The following is a 14,193-nucleotide window of genomic DNA, read 5'->3' as shown; positions in this document are numbered from 1 at the left end:
CTGGGACTGGCGCTATTAACACCCAGGAGTTATAGATGGCTGTGAGCTGCCATGTGGGTGCCTAGGAATTCAACATGGGTCTTCTGGAAGAGTAGCCAGTGCTCTTAATTGTTTTTCCAGAAGACCTAGCTCTCCAGCTCCTTATCAACTAACTTTTATTGAAAAGAATTTCTATAACTAATAAGGTTTAACAAAATATAACCAAAATGATTAAGAATGGAAGCAAATTTTCTAAGACTCTCTTTAAAATTAAGCTACCATTATTCAACTTTCTATTGTTTCTCTTGAGAAAATAAAATATTTTAACTGGAAGAATCCAGTGAATTCTATGACATCATTCAAGCACAAATGGACTAAAAATTAGAGGATTCTTTCAAAACTGCAGAAACACAGAAAAAATGGACTAAAAATTAGAGGATTCTTTCAAAACTGCAGAAACACAGAAAAAAATGGACTAAAAATTAGAGGATTCTTTCAAAACTGCAGAAACACAGAAAAAATATTTAATATTATTTCAATTCAGAGTTAATTACCTTTCACCCCTAATTTGCTCTGGCTTTTCCACAACTCATTTCCAAGTAAAATCCCTGTGGATGAGCCAACAATATTAGGCAATTAATATCATATTGTTTCACTAACATCTTCCAAGTAATAGGGTATCAACTGAACAACTCTTACATCTCCTATAATACAGTTCCTTATTTTATGGTGATCTCCAACCACAAAATTATTTTCATTGCTACTTCATAACTGTAATTTTGCTATTGTTAAGAATCATCAGCATGCAGATCTCTATGAGTTTGAGGCCAGCCTGGGCTACAGAGTGAGTTCCAAGAAAGGCCAAAGCTACATAAAGAAACCCTGTCTCAAAAAAAACAAACAAACAAAAAGAATCATAAATTAGATATCTGATATGCAGCCCCTGTAAAAGGGTCATTAAACCCTGCAAGGGGTCACAACCCACAGGTCTACATAAATATAAATGTGTGTACATATTAAGTCAAGAACTATGCTTATGAATGTGTGGTATATGACTACTCACAAACAAGAAAACAGTGATGGAATTGTATTACTTCCACATTATGTTAGCTACTGCATTTTATTTAAGATTAAAAAAAAAAAGTTGTTTAGGAAAGGTTATTTGGCCTTACAAATGTACTGCAAATAGCCAAAAGGCTCAGATGAAAATGAATACATAATAGTCTAGATTGTGGCAATGGGTAAATAAACATATAAGTGGTAAAAGATGCTACACCAAAGGTAAAGGTTACATTTTATGACTAATCAAACAAAAATACCATCCATAAGAATTATCTTAAATGTGAAAATTTCTAGTGCTCATTGGAACTCAAAATTTTCCTTCCTTAATCATACTGTTATTTATCAAAATGAGTCTTTATTTCAAGCCAGAACAGTAGGAATGTGGCTCCTATAACCTCTCATGACCTCCTTGGCATACACACAGGAACATAAATGAAAAGCCTGATCCTTAAAACAAAAAGAAATACTGTCTTATGGCTTAGTGTGATAGACTCTTGCCTGTAACCTTAGCACTTAAGGAGGCAGAGGCAGAATTCTCTCAATGTGGAGTCTATCCTGGGGAGCAGAGTTGAGACCCTGTCTGCAGTGCATCTGACTCCTGCTTTAATATACAGACGTGAGTCACAAGAGAAGTAGAGCAAAGGATCTTCCTTCCCCAGGTAAGAATCCCAGGGTTCTCATTATAAGAGCATCTGTCCCCCAAGGATGCCAAAGCCCCACTGATGGAATCCAGTTGTGGGGTCTGCTGGAAGCTGCAGCTTTGTCACTTTGGCACGGGGACATCTGAGGTAACTTTCTTTCCTCATTATTCTAGAAAAAGATTTTAAGAACTTAACTGGTTGATCTTTAAGTGTTTAAAGAAAAAAAAAAACTAAAGTCTAATTCTACTTTTCAGCTAATGATTTAATAACGTGAGCTCATTTATTTAACTTGAAGACCATTTTTTGATTTTCTGTTACTTTATTTAATGACTGACTTCAAGTCATTCAAACTTTTCTCATTGCTTCTAACTGCTTTCAAAATGTAAATTACTCATTTAAAAATGCCTAAATGAAATGTAGTCCTCCAGAGTCTAAGTCAAACAAGACAAAAATTTTGAATTTAAAAAGTAATTCATTCTGTCAGCAAGCTTTGTTAGGGTAAGAAATGTCTTGATTATTGCTTATACATGATAATTGCACAGTAAATATTTACTAAATATATATCTTGAATTCCTAGGTTATAAACATGAAAACAGCTAAGAATTAAATGAGTACCTACCATACTTCTTGACATATACCAGATGACAAAAATGTGTAGGATGCACAAATCAAGGGCTGACTCAGCGAATGTTACTTTACTAAAATCTCCAGACAATACAGACTTTAACTTTCCTTCTACATGAATAAGACAGCATTCTAATAGTTTAAGTGTAAAAATGAAGGCAAATTATCAAAGCTGAATCAAACAAACCTAACAGTTTAGGAAATCAAGAACCACCCCACTCTGAAAAAAATCAGCTACTCAAAACACGAAGTTTTTATGATAGTTTTCCAGATCTATGAAAATCAACATACCAAATAAGAATGAAATTCTAGAAGCAAAGATCCAGAATCCATTTTAATAGCTTTTTACTGTTGTTAAAGCAACACAAAAAAAAGAAAGAAAGAAAAGAAAATAAAAAGAAAAAAAAACAGTGTATTTAAATAAAAATAGACTATGTCAGAAATTGCAGGTTTACAAATCTGGACATGTATTTTTCTAATTCATAATGCCTATAGATACTACACTAGTCAGATATGATGAGTAGATTAAGGTAGTGAGGAATTTTTGTCAAGTACACTAGAATCATACTGCAAATAAACCACTTAGAGAAGTTATTTGAATTATCTTTGCCTCTGTTGTCATCTTATCTAAAATGTAAAAAATGTAGTGCACTTACATGAGTTCTCATGGATTTACATGAGATGACATACACAGATAGATCCAACACCAATGAACTACTTAGTGGTAGCAATCACCAATAGCATGGGCATTTCACAATTTTGATAAAACAATCATGCAAGGCAGTTCAACGAATAAAACAAAAAAATGTGTTAAGAAATATCAAAGCTTGGGCAAGGCAGCCCAGGCCTATAATGCCGGTATCTGGAGAGGCTGAGGCAGGCAGATCACCAGACTGAAGTCAGCCTGGGCTATAGAACAAAGCTCAAACAGGGAGAGGAAAGAGAGAGAAGAGGAGGGGAGGGCAAAGAGGAGCATGGTGATAAAGGAGGGAAGGATGGAGGGAAAGGCTGAATGGTTGCACAGTTGTGCATATGCACTAGGAAACAAAGGTTCCACTTTTGCGCCACACATCTCTTCTGCCAATCAAGACATATTTTAAGAATTTCTTTCAAAAACACAAACTGGTAAGTGCTAAAAACACACTGTCTCATTAGAAATGATGAGTTTTCTGTCTAGTAAAAAAGAGTCCAGCAAGTAAATCCTGTTTCAAGTAATAGATGAGTAATGAACAAGGGTATCTGTGTGTGACAGGAGACGGAAAGGAGAGCAACGAGTAAAAAGGGACATAGGTGTTTTAGTTTGTCAACTTCCATACAAATTGCTCCAGTAAGACCAGACCAATCTACTCAACACATTCCCCCTCCATTCCTTACCAAGACACCGAATGGTGAAGAGTACACTAGAGGAAATACCAGGTTAACATATTTAAGTGCGGTGGTTCCTCCAGCATGTACAACTGCCAAAACTAATAAAAACCAATACATGAAGAACTGTGCCTCTTATTCCACGCTGATTACAGCAATTAAAAAATGGCTCATTTAAAAACCATTCTCCATTTTACTAACTGAAAGTTCTGAGAACTTAAAAGTCACAAGAAAATCGACACTCGTTAAAAAATGATCTACAGAGCGAGGAGATGTAAATAAAGCATCTGGCGTAAAACGCTCGCTCCTTCAACTTTTCAGTTGTGGGTGAGGCGAAAGAACCTGAAATCACAGCCCATTAGAATTTCTCGTGTTCTTTCTGACTCTGGAAGTAGGCACGGACTTTAAAATCACATTTCTTTGACTTTTATGTTTCACGAGTGTGGGCTGGATAACTAACTTTCTGGTTTCACTGTGTTTATCCGCAGGGGGAAGCCCTGGAAGAAACGGTGTGTTTGTGTGTGTTTGGGGGAGGGAGGCGGCGAGGACCAGGGCTTTCAACCCAGAAAATCCAAATCCCAGCCCTCACCGGCACAGGGAAACTCTGCCTCTTCAGTTTTCTGTGCCTGCGATCGAGACCTCTCACAGGGATGCCATAAGGATAAAATGCGGCCGGGCGTTGGTGGCGCACGCCTTTAATCCCAGCACTCGGGAGGCAGAGGCAGGCGGATCTCTGTGAGTTCGAGGCCAGCCTGGGCTACCAAGTGAGTCCCAGGAAAGGCGCAAAGCTACACAGAGAAACCCTGTCTCGAAAAACCAAAAAAAAAAAAAAAAAAAAAAAAAAGGATAAAATGCGACTTGCAAAGGCCGTTTGAAAACTTAGAGCCATGGGTCATGATCACTGAAGACAAATTCCAACCCAACCTTAAGGCTGCTGCTGGACAACACCCATCGCTCGTGCACTGGGACAGAACCTCCCTAGGTGGTGGGAAACTTGTAGTTTTTACACAGACCGAGCTGCGCGGCGAGTTCTGAGAGCCTGACGCCTCTCTCCCACTAAGAAACTTCCAGAACTGCGGGTGTCTGCGGTTCCGTCCTTCCTGGAATTGGGTGCAGGGGGGACCGGTTTGGCAGGGGCGACGGGAACCAGGCCTGACGGAACCCAGGGCACGGTGGTCCCCGCTCCAGGAGCCCCGCGGGGCTGCCCGCCTGCGCGCCCGCCCCGTCCTCAGCGGCCCCGCCGGTCTCACCAGCTCTTCCCGGCGGCGGCGGCGGCTCCGATCGCTGGGCGCCCGGCGGCCCCGAACATCAACGACACCCGGGAGCGCGGCCTCGAGGCTCAGGCCCGAGGACCGACTCCAACTCCCGCAGCCCCGGCCACTTCCACACAGCACTTCAGCATTTTGAGAGGAACTTCCGGAAGCGGGCTGGAGGCGGAAACCGGAAGCCGGAGGCGACCATTCGCTCCCGTGCTCTGGGCGGGCCGTTCCTGTCAGCGCCTCTAGTAGTCCCGGCGGAGAACGGAGCGAGTCGGCTGAAGTCGGTTCTGACATAGAAAAATCCGAGTTCTCCGGCCAGTCACTTGAAAGTGAAATGGAGCGGAAGGAAAAGGGAGCGAGTCGGAAGGGCGCTTGGTTCAGCCCAGTTGCCATGGTGACCCATAGTAACAACTTCGGTAAACCCCAGGCCTGGAGGCCATGGCTACTTTAGCCAAGCTTCAGGCTCGGTCGTCGTTTCTAAAAACTCAGTACTACTTTAGGAACCGGTGAGTAGTGAAGAGAGGGGTCGCCAGGGAAGTTTACTGTTAACAAATTATTTAATTACGGAAATAGCCCCCCAGTTCTCCCTGATGGGGACTCAAACATGATCAGAAACATATATTACGCAGGTGGATGTATGTGACCTCTCCCTACATATATACATAGAGAAGTCATTAATAGATTCATACGCTCTAAGGAGAAGCTCAGCATAGATAAGATGATAAAGTGAATCCCAAGGTGAAGTAACCCTTCATTGGGGAAACTGAGGCAGGAGGATCACTGTGAGTCCAGTCCAGCCTTGGTTTTACATAGAGAATTCAAGGCTCTCCTGGGCTTTATATGGGAGTCTTTCTTTCTCAAAATGCTGTTCCTTCGGTATTTAAAAACCGTCACTGAACAATTTGGCTTGGTGAAACCTATTTTCCTTATTAAAGTTTTAGTGGCCTCATTGATGTTACCCGGGCTACCCAGTGAGTTCCATGAGCTCAGAATGTCAGTATCCAAAAAGGAATTTTAGCTTCCCTTATCTCACAAACATGGAGTTCAACTGTTCAGTGATTCATTTGTCTTAAAGTGAACGTTTCTAAACCACTGTGACAAGATAATTTGTACCAACAGATGGGCAAGTGCCAAGGCAGCATTCTCCATTCCCCCCACCACTCAAATGTCCTGTCCATGAAAAGCATCATTTAAACTGGAAGCAAGGGCCAGCAGTTTTTCTAACTTAGAAGAAACCACAAAAAAAGTATATTATGTTGTGATAAAATGCAGTGATCTAGCAGACCAGTGGGGAAATATGTCAATGTGAGAAAGTCCTAAGGAGTGTTTCTTATCCTAAATACATCTACGGTTTTGTTATTGTTTCATCTTGTACCTCTAACAACTAACAAGAGTGATGATTCAGTAGTATAATTTCTGTGAGATGGTATGGATCTTCCTCATGCTAGAAGTAGGGCAGTGTTGCTTTTTTTTTAACCGTTATTTCAGTCTCTAGTGTCTGTCCTACTTCCTGAAATGTAATAGCCACAATAATTAGTTGCTGAATAATTACTGTACTGAAACTTCCAATTAATCATCTTTAAATAAGCATACAACAGCTAAATTCTTATATTTAGCATTCAGAAATTATTTAACATTCACTTAGAGTTATGTGACAGGCTTGTATTTGTTTATGGCATTGATATATAATTGAAACAATTTCCATCCTTCATAACAGCCTGTTATGGGACAGAGTCATTTAAAGAGAAATTGGGATGCACTCTTAAGTCCAGAGTGAGCTGTTGTTTTCTTTTCTGCTAGCTAGCATTCATAGTGCCCCGATGTGCTATGCAGGCTGTGGAAGGTAACAAGTCGTTAGGGATCACACTCAGCTGGAGATCCTGTGTACTTAAATACAGAACTACGTGGAAAGATATGTCCACTGGTTCAAGAGCGGAATAGAGAGTGGTCATCAACCACATCCTGATCCTGATTGGATTATAGAATTAGAAGGAACACATACCTGAAACTATAGAATTGGACAAAAGCTTGGCTAGGGAGGTTACAGGCAAAAGTTAATCATATAGAACATAAATGTGGGCTAGAGCAATTGCTGAGTATAAGTGCACCTGCTGCCAAACCCTATGACCTGAGTTTGATCCTCTGGATCCACAAGGTGGAAGGAGAAAACAGACCCCTGCAAGGTGTCCTCTGGCCTCTTCAAAATATACATACTATAAATTCAAATAATAAATGAAATGTAATGAAATTTTTAATTAATACATTGAAAATTAAAGGGAAATCCCTTGAAAAATGATTGTCATTTCCCGATGGTTATTGGATATGTTAGTTCTTCCTGAACTTTAATGTGCTCCAGAATCATCTGGGAAATTTCTTAAACATATAGATTCTGAGTCAGTGTGTCTGAGACAGAAAATCTGCATCCCTGACAGGAATTCCTGTGGGGCTCTATTTCACATTGAAAAGGGAGACTGTAGGCAAAGAACTGTGTAGTGTTTCACCTGCGATTCTTCATCATTCTTCTGAGTTATGTATTTCCTTCCCCCTCATACAAGGAAAGGAAAGTGAGCATCTGATAGTGTGCATACTTTGTGCCAGGTCACGTAATGCTGTACGCTTCCACTGGACAAAATTCTCTTTCCGTCAAACTGGTCTGGCTGCTGAAATAGGAGGAAGTACCAAGTTCTGCCAGTCTAGATGACTTGAGTAAACTGCTGCTGAGAATCCATTCACAGGAAGGGGACAGTCTTATTTTCATGCCATCCTTCTGTATCCATACAAGGTAGTGGCAAAATTACTGGTACTAGAATAATGCTGAAGTAGAAAGATGATTTTGTTGAGAAAATACATCACTAAGTAACAAGGTTTGTCCATTTCACATGTTAAATTTTCTTTCTATTTGTAATATTCTATTTATAATATTAATTATATTTGTAATATTAATATTGATCCTGCCAGGCATTTTGGCTCAGTCTTATAACCCCAACATTTGGGCTAAATAGTGTTCAAAGTCGGCCTGAACTGTTGCATGAAGTCCTATCTTTAAAAAAAAAGGATTCTTCTTTATCTCATAGGAATTAAATAATTCCCATAGTTCTCCTTATTGAGGTAAATTTGGAGTGCTTTCAATCAAAACTAAATAAGTTCATGATGGGTTGATTTCATAGCTTCCCATTCATTATGATTATCAAATAGGCATTTAACATGTTACACTGTTTTAAGATAATTTAAATTTTCTGCTTTTTCATAACTTCTTACATGTAACATGTTTATTTTATATTTCTTTTTTTTTCCTTTTTGATTTTTTGAGACTAAGTTTCTCTGTGTAGTTTTAGAGCCTGTCCTGGATCTCACTCTGTAGACCAGGCCTGGCCTTGAACACACAGAGATCCACCTGGCTCTGCCTCCCAAGTGCTGGGATTAAAGGCGTGTGCCACCAACGCCTGACATGTTTCCCCTTTTTCTATTTCCCTCTCTACTCTTATCTTTTATTAGCTTAAAATTTTATACCTTGATTTTTGTTTCTTAAAATTTTTTAAGTTACTGGGGGTAGTAACTTTTAATCCCAGCATTTAGGTGGCAGAGACAGACAGAGTTTGAACCCAGCCAAGTCTATATTGTGAGTACCAGGACAGTCAAAGCTGCACATATAAGCTAATTATAGTTACCATATGTGGTGCCTTTTATTATTCGTGGATTATAGCTAAGGTAAGTCAGGTTTAGTTCGTCTAAATCATTTGACAAAGATCAGAAATATTAAAGACTGTATCTCAAAAAAAGTCAAATCTACTTCAATAAATTAAAATTAATATTTTAAAGTACATGTAATTAATACACAGAAGTATTCATGATCTACACAAAAATCTTAACTGACTTAGTCTAAGGGAAAAATATATGTATGGGGATGTGAAAAAAATCAGTTCCTGAGGACGAGCACTTGGAGATATATAGTGACAACAAAAGAAATGAGATGCTCAACTGAGGTACCCAGATCCTTGGCACCTCTAAGAGAGAATGGTAGAATCATAGATAAGGGAACAGACTGAGAGATAATTATTACTGAATATCTACTATGGGAAGAGCAGACTGCCAACTGTTCTCACACACAATATATATCTGGGCAGGAGATAATTCAGTATTCAAAGCACTTGCCATACAAGCATTAGGACCTTAGTTCAAACCCACATAAAGCTGGGTAGGAATTAGAGCTCTTCTAGTGATATGAGAGACAGAGACAGAATATCATAAGATTTGTGGTCTACCTAGCATGGCCTCAAACAAGATGGAACACAAGACAGCCTGAGATTGTCCTGTGTATTCCACATGTATGATGTTGCACAGTGTGTATAAGCATAACACACACACACACACACATATCACATCACACACCAAGATTTTTTTAAAATGTAATGATAGTTATTTTATGTGATACTTTTTATTGTTCATATATTACAGCTAAGAAAATCAGGGTTAAGTCTAAATCATTTGCCAAAGAACAAAAAGATCAAAGATCTAGTAATTTTATCTTTTCCTGTGCAGATTTGTACTTGGTAAAAGCAATGCTTAAATCGTTAAGTTCCCGCATTAAAGTAAGTAGCTCAATTACATGAGTCTCTCCTGCCTGGCCCCAGTCAGTTTGGGAAACAGAGCATACATGAGTATAATGCTAGCCAGAAAAGACTGATGGTGACTTGTGGTTCAGTGCTCTGCGCCAACCTTCAGTGCACTGTTCTGAATATAGCTTTGTTATTTCCATCACTGTAGTAGTTTGTTTCTGACCCCACGTAGTCAGCTGACTGCAGTTCCTAGTGTGATTAAGTTGATTCATTGCCTTCATTTTGGACAGTTACTTAATTTCTATTAACATAAATTAATAGCAGCTCATTTAAGTAGATATGAATCTGTTGCTTTGACTCTTCTTTACTAAATTTTTTATTACACCTTAATTTTTTATGAAAAAAATAAGTAACTATAAAAGAACGATGCCCCTCTCCCAAATGTTTCATTTTTTTCAGGATTATGAGTGGATAGTTTTAGGGTTGGGAGTGGAACAATAAAACTTGGACTCAGTATTCTTTTTTAGAAATTCTGTTGATGTGAGACACGATTGCTCCTGACAGCACTGATATGATCCCGAGAGAATGTTGGGCTTCTAAGACATTTCCATTTAGAAGTTTGTCTTCTTTTTGACACAAGAAGTGCCCTTGCCTCGACTGTTGACAGTACTAGTACTGTCCCTTTGGTAACAGCAGGACACAAGGAAAAGTCACTATTGAACTCTTCCAAGACAGGGTAGGATAGTCTTTCAAAAAAAACCTGCTTCTGAAAATGGTCTGACAGATACTCTAAGCCTGTAGCCAATTTGAATGTACCAACAATATTGAGAAATTCTAGATGACTGTCCAGGCTGCCAGCTGTTCTCTGTTTACTCTCACAAGATTCCTGAAAGTTGCTTGCATCCTTCTCCCACTTCTCAGGTATTATATTCCTTCTCAGGTCTTTGATAGCATTGGAGACTAACAGTTATAATTACAATCTTCTTGTATCTTAGCTAGAACATACTAAGTATTAGATTCAGGTTCTTCAAGGTAGGACATCTTTTGGAAGAACCTCTGTAATGTGCCATTTACCTATGTTCCAGACTCTTCTGGATTTTAATATGTGTTTCTCATTTGGTGTTGTTCTTTTTGGTGTAGTTTCATCTTGTATAGGTCATTATCCCATATTCCTCTGGGACAATATTTGATAATCATCCCTATTGTAAATAGTTTTGTATTAGGTTCGAATTTTCTCATTTAGACAAAAGGGAGAGATGTAGTGGGTAGCTGTCCCAGTTTTGACCTTGAAACACGGCCCCTAGAGTGACAGCAGGTAACTGCCACACCTGCCCCTGGGACATGGCTGAGAGGGAGTCCCTTAAGACATGTTTGGCCCCTTCTGGATACCTGGAGATCTTGGAATCTGGATGGGAGACCAAGCCAGAGTTCTCTGCTGGATGGTACCTCATCTTTCCTGGATCCTGTAACCAACCTCTATTGGCTGTAAATTATCTCAGAAATAAACCTCTTGATTACCAGATAAATTATGTGGAATTGCCTCATTAATTACAGTAATATTCTGGTGCCCTAAGAGAGGAAATCTCAGCCTGCCAATCTCCTCTTTACTAATTCTTAGGAAAAAACAACTAATTTTCACAAGGTGTGAAGAGGCTACCCAGGTAAATTGCATGTAACACTCTATAGTTAATGAGTAATTCCCTATCAACATACACAGGAAAAACCTCACAAACCATTTAAGAAAATGTTAGTTTGGAATATGAATATTAAGATACCAGTACAAGTAACTACTGAGTGATTGGAACTAATAATATCAACATTAATAAAAATATACTAATAATATTTACAGAAATAATGATTAGAGGGAGAAGGAGTACTATAACAAATTTTTAAAACTTTTTCAGTTAATAAAGTAATATATGAATTTAAAATTAGAATAGGTGCTACTGAAAAGTAAATGTTTAGGATAGCAAATGAGGGATTTCCATAAATAGACATAACTAAAAATAATGTGTGATAAGAATTATATGTCAGCTATACCAGTGTACTTAATGAATGATAGTGACTGCAGAATTTAATGTGTGAATAGAAAAGTTATCTATTAATGACAAAGAAAAACTACAAGTAAAATTTACTAAACAAAAGGAAGAATGTAGCTCTGAATGATCCTACATAAAATTTCTTAAAAAGACATACTGTCTTAGTTACTTTTCTCTTGTTTTGATAAGCAGTTTCTAAAAGACAGTAGCGGGGATTTCACAGGGTGAATCCATGATCATCACGGTGAAGAGCATGACAGAAGGCAGTGAGGCATTGTGCTGGAGCAATGGCTGAGAGTTTACATCTTGATCCATGAGCACAAGACAGAGAGAGTATGACATGACATGGTGCTAGGCTTTTGAAACTTCAAATCCACCTCCAATGACAAAGATTCTCTAACAAGGCCACACTTCCTAAATCTCCTCCAATCAGTTCCCCCAACAGGAAATCCAAGTTTTTAAATATGTGAGCCTATGAGGGCCATTGACATCCAAACCACCATGGTCTACTCCCTGGCTCCCATAGCTTCATGTCCGTATCATAATGCAAACTGTATTTAGCTCAACTTCAAAAGTTCCCATACTTTCTCACAATCTCAACAGAGTTTAAAACTGTAAAGTCTCTTCCAAGATTCAAGGCAATCTCTTAACTGTAAACCCCTTCAAAATCAAAAGCAAAAAGCAAATTACATACTTCCAATATGCAATAACACAGACTATACATTACTATACCTGAAGAGAATTAAGGGAGCTTAGTGAGGAAATACTGGACCAAAGTGAGACCAAAGCCCAGCAGGGCAAAGTCCAAATCCTATGGTTCCATGTCTGATGTCAAAGTGTTTAGATTGTTCCTTCCAGCTTTGCTGACTGAACACAATTCTCTCTTGGACTGATTCCATTCCCGGTCTGCCCTCTCCTTGCTGAAGTCTAATGACTTTTGCATCTCCAACAACTTTGGGTCTCCAATGCAATACAAGCTATGCTTTCACAGCTTCACACAAGGGCTTTTCAAAGCCTCCCCTGACACATCCCTGGTCAAAGCACCTTTCCTTAATTGCAAAGGGAAATTCCACAGCCACATGGACAATACTCCCAAGTTCAACTGCCTGCTTGGGGTAGAGCTTGATCCTTTAAATTACATTTGCCATTTGCATAAGTTTCCTTTTGTTTTTACTATTTAGAAGCAGAAAACTCCTCAGACCTCCCCTTTTTAACAGATGGAAGCTTAGCTGTGTGGGATCTTCTCAGAGTACCACTCCCTTTACGCCATTTCAGAACAAGCCTTTCTTTAATCTTTCATCTCTCAACACCATCCTTGATTCCAACATTAAATTTCCTGATGCTCTTTTTCACTTCAAACTATACATTTTGTTTCTCTGTTTGTTACAGTTTTTCTTTTTCATTGTAGACCTGCATAAGAGTGATTACTAATAACCACACATCAGAGTCAGTGCTAGGCTGTCTTGAAATCTCCTCTGCTATGGAAATTGATCCATTATTTTTAATTTTGCCTCAGGTGGATTCTTAGGACATGGGCAAAAAGCAGCCACCTTCTTTCCAAAATATCAATCACAAAAGTGGTTGCTAGCCCAGTTGCTTCTATCATTCCCCTCTGAAACTTCCTGGGGTTAGCCTTTATAGTCCACATCTCTTTCAGCACACTTGTCTTCCAAGCTTTAGTAGGATGGCCCTTTAAGTATCACTTCAGTGTTCAATCCCTTTCCTAGTCCAGAGTCCCAAGTTGTTCTTCATTCCTCCAAAAAGTACCACTAGCCCACTCCTGGTACCAATTTATGTCTTAGTTACTTTGCTATCGCTGTAATAAAATGTCATGATCAAGGTAACTTAAAGAAGCAAGGATTCATTTGGGGGCTTACAGTTTCAGAGCATTAGAATGTATGACCATCATATTGGGTAGCATATCTTTCTCAGAAAGATATGGTGCTGGTAGAGAAGCTGAGAGCTTTCATCTTGATCCACAGCCAGGAGCCAAAGAGAGCAAGTATGAGTCTTTTGAAACCTCAAAAACCTGCCACTAGTGACATACTTCCAAGAAAGGCACACCTCCTTAATCCTTCCCAAGCAATTCTACCAACTGAGGACCAAGTATTGAAACATGACTTTATGGTGAGCATTATCATTCAAACCACCATACATTCCTTTATACATTATCCAGCATAATTTTTTTTGGTTTTTTTCGAGACAGGGGTTCTCTGTATAACAGCCCTGGCTGTCCTGGAACTCACTCTGTAGAACAGGCTAGCCTGGAACTCACTCTGTAGACCAGGCTGGCCTGGAACTCACAGAGATCCGCTTGCCTCTGCCACCCAAGTGCTGGGATTAAAAGTGTGCACCACCACAGCCTGGCTTATCCAGCATAATTTTAAGAATACTAAAGAAAAAGATTCTCACAATTTTTAGTCTAGACAGAAAATGGAGGGTAATTATTTACTAAAGAAAAACTGGCATAGGATACCTTGTCTCTTCAACATATAAACTTAGAAGACAGGAGAAATAATAATTTCTGATTATTTAAAACAATTTAAGAATCCTAACAAAGTTTCATGTTGTAGCAAGGAGGCAAAAGACATTTCAGACATCTAAACACACTGTGTCATCCATGAACCCTCTTCCAAAGAAATATACACTAGATTGTTCATTTGTAATC

At 39.0% G+C, this 14,193-nt stretch overlaps 2 protein-coding genes across 21 annotated transcripts in view; one reads left to right on the top strand and one right to left on the bottom strand.

The window, feature by feature from the left end:
- Positions 1-5,063, bottom strand: part of Gpatch2 (G-patch domain containing 2) — a 200,266-nt gene extending 195,203 nt beyond the window's left edge. For 17 of the 20 annotated variants that reach the window (XR_006062199.2, XM_042258802.2, XM_042258811.2 and 14 more), the window contains exon 1: positions 4,922-5,063. Coding sequence is in view for 16 of the 20 variants with exons in the window: in XM_042258802.2 (XP_042114736.1) it covers positions 4,922-4,980 (59 nt within the window). In the remaining 4 variants the exon portion in view is untranslated. Of the gene's footprint in view, positions 1-533; positions 588-4,260; positions 4,369-4,921 lie in introns of those variants that run through there. The other 3 variants (XM_042258796.2, XM_076548154.1, XM_076548153.1) reach the window with 2 other exon arrangements.
- A 201-nt stretch (positions 5,064-5,264) lies between these two features.
- Positions 5,265-14,193, top strand: part of Spata17 (spermatogenesis associated 17) — a 177,154-nt gene continuing 168,225 nt past the window's right edge. Inside the window, 2 exon segments of the mRNA XM_042258816.2 lie at positions 5,265-5,355; positions 5,358-5,436. Of these exon segments, the coding sequence (XP_042114750.2) occupies positions 5,265-5,355; positions 5,358-5,436 (170 nt within the window).

The sequence above is a fragment of the Peromyscus maniculatus genome, chromosome 11, assembly GCF_049852395.1.
Source record: "Peromyscus maniculatus bairdii isolate BWxNUB_F1_BW_parent chromosome 11, HU_Pman_BW_mat_3.1, whole genome shotgun sequence".
NCBI lineage: Eukaryota > Metazoa > Chordata > Mammalia > Rodentia > Cricetidae > Peromyscus > Peromyscus maniculatus.
This window is presented reverse-complemented; position numbering and strand designations above follow the sequence as displayed.